The 13,275-nt window shown below is 35.0% G+C and overlaps 1 protein-coding gene across 1 annotated transcript in view; it reads right to left on the reverse strand.

The window, feature by feature from the left end:
• LAMA2 (laminin subunit alpha 2) overlaps window positions 1-13,275 on the reverse strand; it is a 621,613-nt gene that overhangs the window by 406,483 nt on the left and 201,855 nt on the right. The window contains exon 4 of the mRNA XM_017533228.2: window positions 8,224-8,466. Coding sequence (XP_017388717.1) covers window positions 8,224-8,466 — 243 coding nt within the window. The remainder of the gene's footprint in view (window positions 1-8,223; window positions 8,467-13,275) is intronic.

The raw sequence follows: 13,275 nt of genomic DNA on the forward strand, positions 1-13,275 counted from the left end.
ATGTCTTTGTACCTTCTTCCACAACGCTGGGCTTCCTTACCTAGCTTAGCGGAAGCTTACCCTTCTGTTCCACTTCAGTGGATCCTGTCCCACAACACCGAGAGAACCAGGTCTCTTAAATATTGCTGTTTTCTCCTCAAGATTCCTTTCTCATTCAGTTTCCATGGCCATCTTTGTTTTTCAACAATACTGCATAAATTTAACAGGGATTTGTGGATATTTTCTGGGCATAATATATATATATATATATATATATATTTAGAGGAGTAAGGCAGTCTACTAATTGATCAACAGAACAAAAGGAGGAATATCATCCTCTTAATTTTGTCTTGGTTACAAAGATGTATTTTTTAAATATAACAATAAATTACCTTAAATGTATTATGTATTTTATGTGTTTGTCATTCCAAAATATTTCAGCCTCTCTGTGCATTCCAACCAGAGTTGAAACATTTCATATTTTAGAGGACTCCATATAAACCTCATTGTAGGGAGGTACTTTAATATTGTTGCTCCAGGTACTGACTGGCCACGTGTTGATCTAAAAAGAATTATTTTTAGAAAAAGGACGCCTGAAACCCCAAATAATTGTTTACCTAAATTTCTATTCAAAACCAATACAAATTAGTAATACTCCTCTACTTCTCCCTAAAGGAACAATTGCAAGGGTAATTGAGAAAGCCTAGGCCTTCATTTCAATTCTCTCATTTCCATACAAACTCACATGTGAAATCATGTTATAACCTTAACAATAGTATATCAAAGGAGAATTTCTGAAACATTTTTTAATACAGTCTTGAGTTTGTGTCTCTGTTCTCCAGTATTTGCAATTCTAAGGATCACCATAATGTCAGATGATGAAAAGAGGAAGAAAAATATTCTGTCTGTATATATAAAATTCTGTCACATAGGAAAGCAAAATAATATCAAAGCTCTACATACAGTTTACAAAAAAAAAAAGTATCTTCAAGATTTAATGATGGCTTCTCCAGGGATTTTTATACAAGCCTGCCATGTTTCAAAGCAAAATCAAAGTGAATCTAAGTTCCATTGAGCTGCAGTCCAGGAGAGTGAAAAGGTGGCGGTAAAAAGGAAAGGAAATCATATGTAAATCTTAAAGGTCTCCGTATAAAGAAATGGAAGAAAAATCACTATGGTAACCATGAATATTTAGTTAGCAGTCTAGTGACAATCCAAATAAATTAAAAGCAATAATCCAAGTCACAGAAAGGGAAAAGTCTCATATAACAGAAAAATATTATAATTTTAATTCTAGGATCCCTAAAGCAGTGCCATCTAGATAGCCTGTCCTCCTCAATATTATTACTGTGATTCTTCTCTCAGCTACCCCTTCGATCATCAACAATCTAGTTTTAGTTTGAAGTTTATTGGCTCAACTCAAACCTTCCAAGAGACTCAGTCCACCAAAGCCTATCATGTTTCATAACATAAAAAGTTAGTCTCTTTCTTCAGTTGGAAGTAGTTAGAATGACCAATACTCTTTCCCTAAATAACCAGTACCCTCTTCTCCTACAGGGCTCAACAAGGCTGGAAATAGCTGAAAAATAAGCCGGGAATACACACATAAGAATCACCAAGATTACTTGTTTAAAATATACATAGGGCTTCCTGAGCCTCTGACAAATCTAATGAATTAAATAAAAGTTCTGGTCTCAGGAGGAGCTATTTTTCAAATGCTCCTAGGTGCTTTACAAGTAAAGCCAACTTCTCAGGGGTGCCTCCAAGTGGCAGTTCTTGTGAGCAGTTCTTAACAGCATCTGTGCTATACTGCTTTTGGCAGAGGCAGCACTTGAGCTGTGATGGTAGCTCTTGATGGCTTGGTTCCCTGTGGCACTGCTGGACGTGCATGTTATGTAGCTGTTCCCACCAGACCTCTACCGTGTGGTTGGCCTCAAAGTAATGGAGGCCCCTGCGGTCTGTTGCTTCATACCCTGCAACTCCTATTAGGGAGTTCAGTATCATTTGCTCAAAGCAGGGCAAAGCAGGGTCCCTGCTGAGCCTCCTCTTGGCACTGATGATAGAAAATTGCCCTTCTAAAATAAAACTCTTTTAAGGCTTTTGCTCAAAGCCTCCTTCTTTTTGCAGCCTAGATAATGACATACCCAGTCATATTATTATCTCTCCTATGTTCTCCATTATCCCTTTTTTTGCCAGGCCTTGAGACTTGATACATTATGATTATCTCATAGCCCGGAGTGAGCTTCTCTTCTCCCTTTGCATGCAAGCCCAGGATGCTAGGCTTCAGGGTTAAACTCTTTCTTGGTAGTAGTTGAACTGTTTATCTAGGGGACTGGCAAATTCACATGATTAACATTTGTTAGCCCTTGAAATCAACATGGGGTGGAGCGCAGAGAAGGGGCCAAACCAAACCATGAAGGGAAACAGGTGGGAGTAGCTGGAGTAACAAACAAAGCCAAATTAAAAATCAGAGAGGATGCGGTTAAGGTAAAAGAGGCCATAAGGAAAGGCTAGACATCTCCAGTAATCATATAGACATAGGGCAGTATTGAAGTTTGGATACAGGGGCTGAAATTGAGGGTTTAAATATCCTTTATTAGATGGATGAGAAATTTAGCTAAGGTATCTTTCGGCTCTAATGTTCTAATGATTGTGGCACGTCTTCAAAAATTCTCTAGACAAGTGGCAATGTAATATACTTTAGACTGGTAGATTGGGCATTAGTCACAAGAAGACTATTTCCTATTAATGTTCTAAGCCTAAAACATGAACATTGTTGTCTAACTAGCGAGACATGTTTATTTCACAATGTCTTGTCACATGATTGGGCCTTAAAAATACTCTCCTCTGGGCCAGGCATGGCGGCTCATGCCTGTAATCTCAGAAGATTGTAACATTAGAAGGCTAAGGTGGAAAGGTCACTTGATGCCAGGAGTTTGAGAACAGCCTGGTCAACATAGTAAGACCCTGCCTCTGCAAAAAAATTTTAAACATTAGCTGGGGGTTAATTTTTTAGACAGGAAGATTTCTTGAGCCTAGAAATTTGAGGCTGTAGTGAGCTATAATCAATAAAAAGTTTTTCTTATTTCTTACATATTTAAGGAGTCTTTTGAAGGTCTGAAATAAAATGACCATTCAATGGTTAGTCAAAAACATACATTACAAATTACAGTAAATATTTAGATACTGTTGTCCACATTAAAAATCTATCTAAAATCTACATACCTACTATGTTGCCATAAAAATTAAAAGCATTTTTAAAATCTATTAATGGAAGCATAATACCCATAAATCAATAAAAAGAAAACAAAAAATATATGCATATATTAATAAAAAATGATCGATGCAATGAGAAAACTGTTTCCTCTGTAGTATTGGTCCCCAAAACCCAGAAGCCCAGTTTAGCCATAAGAAAACATCAAACAAACCCAAATTGAATAATATTCTATAAAATATCTCTAAATATGTCTTAAAACTGTCACAGATCAATGACTAACTGCAACATAGTACCTGAATTGGATCCCAGAAGAGAGAAAATGAAATTGGTAAAATGAATGAAACCTAAATAAGGTCTGTGGTTTAGTTAACAATAATGTACCAATGTTAACTTTTTAGTTTTAACATGTGTATTGTCACTATTTAAGACATTATTTCTAGGGGTAGCTGGATGAGGGAATGTGAGGATTCTCTGTAATCTTCATACATGTATGTAAATTAACCTAATCCCCAAATAAAAAAAAATAAATGCATGTGCAACTGTCACTTCTATTTATGGTAGACTATGCAATAAGAGTCAACACTCTTAATGATAACAACGAGACAAACTGGATAAATATACAAAAACATCTGTTTAAAGCCATGTGAGAGCAATCCAGAGGGTGAAGAAAACCTTCTCAACATCAAGGACAAAAGAGATGTCCAGACAGGTGATTGGTACATTGTGACAGCGTTTGTCCTGTGGGCATTTTCCTGTCCAGAGACATGACTAAGAGACTGAGCAGCACTTTTGACAGCCCTACTATATTAGGAAGACAAAAGTTGGATTCCAGCACTGTATGGGTGGGACTCTGGTGATTCCCACACACACTGGCTTGGACTCCAAAGACGGGCAGCATGGTAATGAGCATACACTGGAATTAAAGCAGCTGTCATTGGGTTATAGTACTGCTTTGAATCATCTGAATGGCCCAGAAATTTGAATCCCTGAAATTGAATTAAGATGATCCAGCTTTCCATTGCCTGGCAGTAGCATCAGAAAATCCTCACAGGATGAAGACAATATACTAGCTCTCAAATTATTTCTACACATTCTCTTTCAAATACAACTTCTGTTATACAAAAATAATCAGGCATATAAGAATGTAAAACAGCATAAAAAGAATCAGCTGATGAAAGAAAATAAAATATATCCACAAAGGCCATATATTAGAGTTATCAGACAAAAACTATTGAAAACAATTTTTGCTTTATGCTTAAGGAGAATAAAAATAGAATATTGGAAATTTTAGTATAAATCATATTAGTAAATAAAAATTTTACTACAAATATAAAATTTCAAAGTAAAATGAGAAACAACTTCTATCTGAAAATGAACCAGAGAAATTTAGAAATGGAAAAATATAATAAATGAAATTAAGAATCCTATGAATATTTTCAATAGCAATATTTACATAGCTGAGAAGAGAATTAATGAACTAGAAATAATCAAGAAGTAAATATCTAGGATGAAGATACAGAAAGACAAAAAGACAAAAACTAAAGAAGAGAGTTTAAGAGACATAGTGTATACAGTAAAAAGTTCCAAGTCATTTTAAATTAGAATCATAGAGCAGAGGGAATGGGGAGGAAGCAATATTTAGAGAGAAATACTGATGAAAGACATCACTCTGCAGATATGCAGAAAATAAAAAGGCACAATCTAGAGCAGCATTGTACAGCAGAACTTTGTGCAATAATGGCAATGTTTCATTCTGCCCAATCCAGTGTGGTGGCTGCTAGTCCCATGTGGCTATGGAGCACTTGAAATGTGGGTAGTGCAGCAGAGGAACTAAATTTTAATTTAATTTGGATTAACTGAAATTTAAATTTGAATTACCACATATGGCTAGTGGCTATTGAAGTGGACAGTAAAGATCTGGAGCATCATAGTAAAACTACAGAAGAACAAAGATAAAGATAAAAATATTTGAAGAAATCAGAGAAAAGTCAGTCCAAAAGATAGTAATTACATAGTTGTATTCTCTACATTAGGAATGGAAACCAGAAAACAGTAAAATGTGCCAAAACAAAATAACTGCAAACCTAGAATTCTATATCTAATAACAATATCTCTCAACAATGGAGGTAAATTCTGTTATGCACTGAGTTTAACACAAAGCATTATTGGAGATGAATTTGCATATTGGCTTTGAGACATTTGAGATAAGAGTTGTTCTGGTTTTTCTGTATTCTGAGAAGTTATCTTCTCAATGCACCTTCTTCTACTCAAGCAAGGGAAGACTTATTGCTCTCTGTACACACTACTGTTGTAGTACTTATAGAATCATGTTTTATTTACTGGTTTATGTTTGTTTCTCTTATTTGGCTGTCACTTCTCTGTAAAGTTATGAACATAAACAACTAATAATTGTATTCCAGGGGTTATGTGAAAGCACATAATTTTAAAACTAAAGCTGATGAGTGAGATTTATTTCACAGCCACTTCATCTGGAAAACGTTAGAGACAAGCATCCAAAACTTTTAGGATATCCTCAAATATTGTATGATAGCCAAACTATATTATTTTAGAAAATACCATGCTGCCTTAGAACAATTTGGGCATTGAACTAATTCATCTATTAAATAAATTTAATCCCAGAGAGATTAGATCATTTGACCAAGGTCCCACAAATAACAGGTACCAGTACCAGAATCCAGGTCTTCTAATTCCATGTGTGTTTTTCTACACCATGATATCTCAGAATTAAGATTCTTTCTACTTACATTGGATCCTGTAATACTATATCTCCTCTTAACCATTTTTAAGTTTAGCAATTGTCAACTTTTAAAAATCAGCCTCTAGTCTTTACCAGATTATGATGAAATATTTACCTGAGAATCAGAGACCTCAATTATTATTTCAGTTCTATTATCATTAAGCTGAGAGTCTTGGAGAATATCACTTGTCTATTCAAAAAAGTAATGTATTCCACAAAATAAGCTGTATAAAATGAACAGATAGTCTAAGAGAGGTCTGAATTTAATTCTTATTCTGTATTCCTCTCATTCTATTTCAAATATTTCAAATTACTTTCTGTTCCTTATTTCATTAACTTCCCTATATAGATGTAAGTAAACATGTCACAGAGATAGCTCAATCAGTTGCTCCTAATAGTTACCATCATCAAATAGTTTTTAGTAAGTGTTGTCTAGGAGTGAAAACAGTATAGCCAATTAAAGAAACTAACACATCTTTTTGTTTCATATTGGCAGGCGGATTTGTTCTAAAGAATGGAGAATCATCATTAATTAAAGGAGACAATGGGAGGGTATATGCTTGTGACATGTATGTTACATATCTGCCTAGGTGTATTTTATATTACTTAATGAATTTCTGAATTGAATCATTTTAAAGGTATAGAATAGTCTTAAAATATTAGAGAATTATTAGTCTTGGGTAAACTGAATCTAGGATAAAAAATAATAAAAATTCAACTCAAATATACTCTTTCTGCACTCCCTACTCCCATATCCTCAGGTCAAACTGGCCAGGAATTGGATGCCTCTAGGCACAAAGCAGGTTGAACAGCTGTTTGACTCACTGCATTTGTGTCCTTGTCATTTGGCAGATTGAGATCTCTGCTGAGAGCACCATTTGGAATGTTTTTCCCAAAAACTGGTATTTTTGAACATGTAATTTGAAATGTAGCGAAGCACTGGTATACATTAAAATAATAATAGTGCCTAATGAGAGTCTGACAGATTTATGTCAAAAAGCTAATTTTCTGTAGAAGTGTTTAGAGATAACCCTGGATTGGCTGGGGTGGGCATGATAGAATGTGAATAGGGGTTTTCTAAAAACATGAATATAAAAGATGACACTAGCTTCAGATGTGTGGACTATTGGGGAGAGAATATTAGACATTAATATCAATGGAGATGTACATAATTAGGTAGGATGAAAGGAGGCAGGTCACATATACTAAAGAGAGACAAGCTAGGGAAATATCCTAAAGAGGTATTGAAGAATCCAAGAGGGTTACTAAGTCAAAGTTTGGGTATTTGAGAGAAGACTAATAATAAAAATAATAGTAGTAATGGTTATTATTTCCTTAATGGCAGCAAAACAATAAAAATAGCACTTATCGAGTACTTGGTGTGCATTTCAGCATTGTTCTAATGCTTTAAATATAATAATGCATTTAATCTTCTTGACAATTATATGAGGTAAGAACTATTATCATTATTCCTGATTTATGGGCAATGAAACTGAGGTACAGAGAATTTAAGTAACTGGATCAAGAACATACAACTAGGCTGGAAAATAGAAAACACACACACACACACACACACACACACACAAAACTACACACAACTAATGAGAACAGAAGCCATAGTCAGAATACGTGGCTTAAAATCAATGAATGAATCTAAACTCTTAGCACAGGATGAAAGACACAGGAGAAGTGGAACATATTTGAACTAAGCATATAAACTAACTTGCACATCACTGAGAGCCTAAGATTTCCTGCACATTACCATTCCACAAAGCCTGACTCAGGGAAGAAACCCCACTGTAGCCCTATGTGGTGACAGCAAGAATACATCAAAAGACGGAAAGAATTACTTTTCATTCGAGTCTTTCATGTGGATTACATTTCCTCACATATTCATTTCTTTTGTCTCCATCTTCAGACCAGAGGACACACAAATGTAGGGCCACCTTTACGGTCTCCAATCCTTCTCTAATCATTAGCAATCCTCATTGTGGAGAAAGTCTCTTTATATGTAAAATTAATCATTGACTTTCTAGCTTAAACCTATTTCCTCTTCTCTGATCTTTACTGCAGATGGGAGACACATGAAAGTAGTTAAAATTCTAATCACCTCGGGTTTTCCTTTTTTATTTAATAACTTATTTAAATGTACTTTTGCCAAATCCTATTTTAAAATCTCCCTGACATTAATTACTGATATATATTCAGGTCTTTTTGACAGGCCTATTTCACCTTAAATGTGCTTAAATGGTGAGTTTTCTCATCTTACCTCTCCATTTTCTAAAGGGTGTATCTTGGAGTAAAATGAAGTACAGATGACCTCATTGTCTTTGGCATATGACGGTGGCCCAGTGCGAGGATAAATATTGTAAAGGGTTAGGCACTCTGTGTCTGTTACGGCGTGATACTGCCAGGGCTTGTATTCAACATCATCAAGAGAGCGTTCCAAAATCCAGTTTCCAGGCCGTGGGGAGTTAGCTGCCTTCACAATCACATACGCGATCTGGAACACCTAGGGAAGAATAACAACAACAATAATGTTGAATTCCCAAATATTCTCATAATTTTATGTCAAATGTAAGTCTAAATACTACAGATTTAATTTCAGATCTTATTCTATAATCCTATAATGTTCTATTATAGGTTCATATTTAATAACTTTTTTGCTAAGAAGTGACGTTTTGTTTTGACAACCATGGGTTTAAAATAAAAGGATTAAGACTGGATTTTGGTTTTGTAACAACTCATTGGCAACATTTTACATCATTTTTAAAGTTCCATTATAATCATTACCACCCAGAGCATTTATTAATATTACATACCAATTTATTCACCTTAATATGTTAAAGACTATAAAATACAAGTTAGAAATTCCCAGTGTGAATAGTGCCTGATAGTTTAGAAAACATGTTTATTTATATCACATAATCCTCAAAAAAGTGCCATTTAGATGGAGTTAGTATGGTACAGCAAAAACAATATAAACACATTCCTATGTTCAGATTGTGGTTCTAGAATTGTGGCAATAAAGCCTCAATAAATGTCCATTCCTCTACATCCCAAAATAGAAAGCAATGGAGGAGAAATTCAGTGTTATGAAGACAACTGATTGAACCTGAAACATACTAAATGAAGGGTTTCTGTACCTTCTCTTTACAAAAAGTAAACGTGCAAGAAAAGGGGTGAAATAAAGAGGTGTTACCGTCAACAGAGTGACAATGGAGAGGAATGTGGCAATGCTCCATTTACACATTTGAATAGAATTTGAAGATATAAAACAAGAAATATTTTATATTTCTTGAGGTAGTGCATATCTGTGTCTTTCCCACTATAGTCCAAAATATAGTGCAGAAACATTATTGAATGACATTTATGTACAATATTCTAGGTAGAAAGACAAATACAAATTAGTTTGAATTACTATCCCATCATCAATGGGTTAATACATTGTAATAATGAGACATATGAAAAGTGCTATATTAATAAAACACCATGCTATGTTCTTGACTAGTAAATGCTATGAAGTATGAGAGCTTAGTAGTTCTAAGCTCTAAGTGGATGGGGTCACTGGAGGGGCACAATTGGTAGGACAGGTTCGCTACAATGTGATTAACAGGCCTGCTGAGCTGCAGAGGGAATCCTCAAAGGGATGCTCTAGAAATGAATTGTATTTGCTTTATAGCTTTGACATGGTACCTCATGCATACATGTATAGGACCTATGGTATGCCCTAAGGGACTAGATTTTAAAATATAAAAAGTTGGTATGGAATGGGGAAATACAGGTGGCTCTGATGCTAGTCCTTCGAGATCTTTACTTGAATGCAGGCACGCTTGAGAGCAGTGGAAGGGAAATCAGCCATCAAATGAGTCAAAGAAGGGTTAGTCTTAGCCTTTGAGCCACAGCTGTGGAACTACTAACTAATGGCTAACATACTGAAATGCTTCTGTACTTGTTGACAAATCACTGCAGCCCAACCTCCCAAACGCCTCCTCTTCACTGAGACCATCTGATTGACCAGAGCATAGCAAGGACAGCCAAGATATTTGTTCTCAGGGATTCTGCATTTGAGCACTCCATTTTATTGAGTATCACTGCAGGTGGAAATACTGATGAATTTATATTTACAACGGCTTATAGATAAGCACAACTGCAGATGGACATACATACCTATGCATGCACCTATAACTGTTTGAATATGCCAAGACATTTTGAGAGGAAATATGTGAACATATGAAAGCTGCTACCTCTAGGAGTCAAGGAAAAATTAGGACTTTTTTTTTCCAACCTGTATTCTGCTATATTATTCGTATGAACATAAATGTTTTATTTTTAAATAAAATTATCTTTAAAATAAAGACAAAGTAAAACAAGTCACAGAGAAAGGGCAAAAGTGGGAGCAAAATAGAAATGGATGTTATATCAACCATTATAAGAGATATTTGCTACTTGTGCATTTTTAGGTATTATTCATAAGGAATTGTTTTTTAGACAGTTCATATTGAACAACTCATCACATAGAATTTCTTTATATAAAAATTCACCAAGAAATTTACCAATTGATTAATCTTATAAAACGCACAGAGTTGTCTCTACTATAAAATATGAAATGTCCCAGGTTCAAGCAATTCTCCTGCTTCAGCCTCCCAAATAGCTGGGATTACAGGCATGTGCCATTGCACCCAGCTGATTTTTGTGTGAGTGTGTGTGCATTTAGTAGACATGGGGTTTCACCATGTTGGTCAGGCTGGTATTGAACTCCAAACCTTAGGTGATCCATCTGCCTCAGCCTCCCAAAATGCTGGGATTACAGGTGTGAGCCACCACACCTGGCCAGCTTTTACATCTTTAACCCATTTCCCACTAGAAAAAAAAAGTACAGCTCGCTGCCAGCTTTCATTTAATTTTACATAAACACGTTCTTTGAAGCTGAAGCAAATATGATTTTCAAGGTGAAAATAAAATATAAAACTGTTCTTAGTTATTTCTAAACAAACTTATGTCTAATTCTAATGTAACAGAAATGTATATGATGATCAGAATTTAATAATATTTTTATGTAGGAATGCTACCTTTTCCAGGATCTAACATTTTCAACAATCAAGAATTACCATTATTTTGTATATGGAAATACTACTACCAAAACAGAATGCTATAAATAGAATGATGTCTTTTGTTTCCAAAGTCAATATACTAGACCAATGCAAAAAAATAATAATAAAAGTGAAATATGTCATGGCAAACTTTGGGGCTAAGGTTAGAACAGTAATCCACAAGTTATCTTGGGGTAAACACTGCAGCCGCAAGTGCTGCCAGAGGGTATTCTTGGAGCAAACAAGAAATGGGTTAAAGATGCTGTATTCCTTATTATAATTATTCTGAAATGGTGGGCATTTGATATTGATTACATTTAGTTAAATAGCCAAAATCACTGTAATGTGCTTCCACGTTACAGTTATGAGTTTAACACTGGGCTTTTCTGTTTGTTAGAGCTTGGATCCCAGTTGGTATATTTTGCAACCTGCAGGAACTAAGGCATACATTCCTGGAGTGTTTTTCCTATTAGATCTCTGTCAGCTGAGAAAATTACTTAAACTCTTTTACCCTCTGTTGTCCATTGTTTCTTTTCTAAAGACACAACCAGGGAAGAGATAATGAGATAATGAATACAAAATACTGCAGGCTCTTGTGAAACAGAGAATCTGTATAAATATTTCAAGTGAGGCTGTTTCCTTCCAGAAGAAAAAAACATAAAAACATAGAGATATTTTTTAAAGATATAACATAAAAAGAGAGATAACAAAGCATATTAGAGATCACAGGTATTCAATAAGAAAAATAAGACTACACTAAGGTGATGGATAAAGAACTTTGCTTAGAAAGCACTCAGCATGCAAATATGAAACAAGGCCAAGTTCTCATGCAGCTACAATATGGATTTATGGCTTCATAGCTCCTGTGTTGGCTCTGGAATAATAGATTAAAAAGTAACCCATGAAGAGAAGTTCTACTAGAGACCCCACAGACTCATTCTATAATTCAACATAAGAGCCAGCAGTAAGTGACATGGAAAAGCAGTCACTGCCTCAGAGAACACTGAATGAGTCCTATTTCAAAACAATATCCCTCTTTCATTTATTTTCTATGCGTTCTTTCACATTCCATGCAAAATTAATTAAATTTGTTGGCATGGAATTTCTTTTGGACTTCTTAAATGACTTGAAAGTCATGTAGTTTTTCAGTAAACTTTCAAAATATAGTATATAGCCTTATTAAAAATGTAATAAATAGCAGTATTCTTAGCAGGCTTTAGAGAATAACTGTAAAAATTTTAACAGTGACTTTTTAAGTACTGTACTCCAAATATTTAACAGCCCTAATAAAACAACTCTCTAATGTTATCTATCCTACTTTTATTAACTGTGTCTTGTTTTCATTATAAAGACTCTTCAAAATCAGTAGTTATAATACCTCATTTCCAAACAATTAACCCCCAACCCCAATCTGTTCTCGTGTGCAGCAAGGAAAGCAAATACCCCATTTATTACTATTAAAATGCTACAACTGCTAGGGTTTGAGTAACCTAAGATAACATCTCACGATACCCAAGTATTTTTTCTGTTGAAGGACACTTGTTACAAACTTGATGTCTTTAAAAGAATCCCAAATAACTTTAAAAACAAGTGTTTGACAATTTACCTAACAAAGGGAACATTCTATTTCATATTCCATTTGTTACTCATTTGCATGTCATCTAACAAAATACCATTTAATTACTGATGTAGCATTGAATTAGATGTTTCTTCTATAAAAAGAAGAGTATTAAGAACTTGATCTCATTTAGTGTGGAAAGGGAGAATAGGGTCTTTCTAAAGAATCCTTTAGTCTTAAAATAATAAGCAATGTACAATAATCATCCCATAGTTATGCTTTCTAATCTTTTTATTTATTTATTTATTTATTTATTTATTTATTTATTTGAGACAGAATTTCACTCATGCTACCCAGGCTGGAGTGCAATGGCACAATCTCGGCTCACCGCAACCTCCGCCTCCTGGGTTCAGGCAATTCTTCTGCCTCAGCCTCCTGAGTAGCTGGGAGTACAGGCACGCGCCACCATGCCCAGCTAATGTTTTGTATTTTTAGTAGAGACGGGGTTTCACCATGTTGACCAGGATGGTCTTGATCTCTTGACCTTGTGATTCATCCGCCTCGGCCTCCCAAAGTGCTGGGATTACAGGCTTGTGCCACCGCACCCGGCTCTAATCTTTTTAATATCATGGCTAAGGTAAAATGATATTTGTACAGCACTGGGGTTTTT

The sequence above is a fragment of the Cebus imitator genome, unplaced genomic scaffold, assembly GCF_001604975.1.
Source record: "Cebus imitator isolate Cc_AM_T3 unplaced genomic scaffold, Cebus_imitator-1.0 Scaffold81, whole genome shotgun sequence".
In the NCBI taxonomy this organism is placed as follows: Eukaryota; Metazoa; Chordata; class Mammalia; order Primates; family Cebidae; genus Cebus; species Cebus imitator.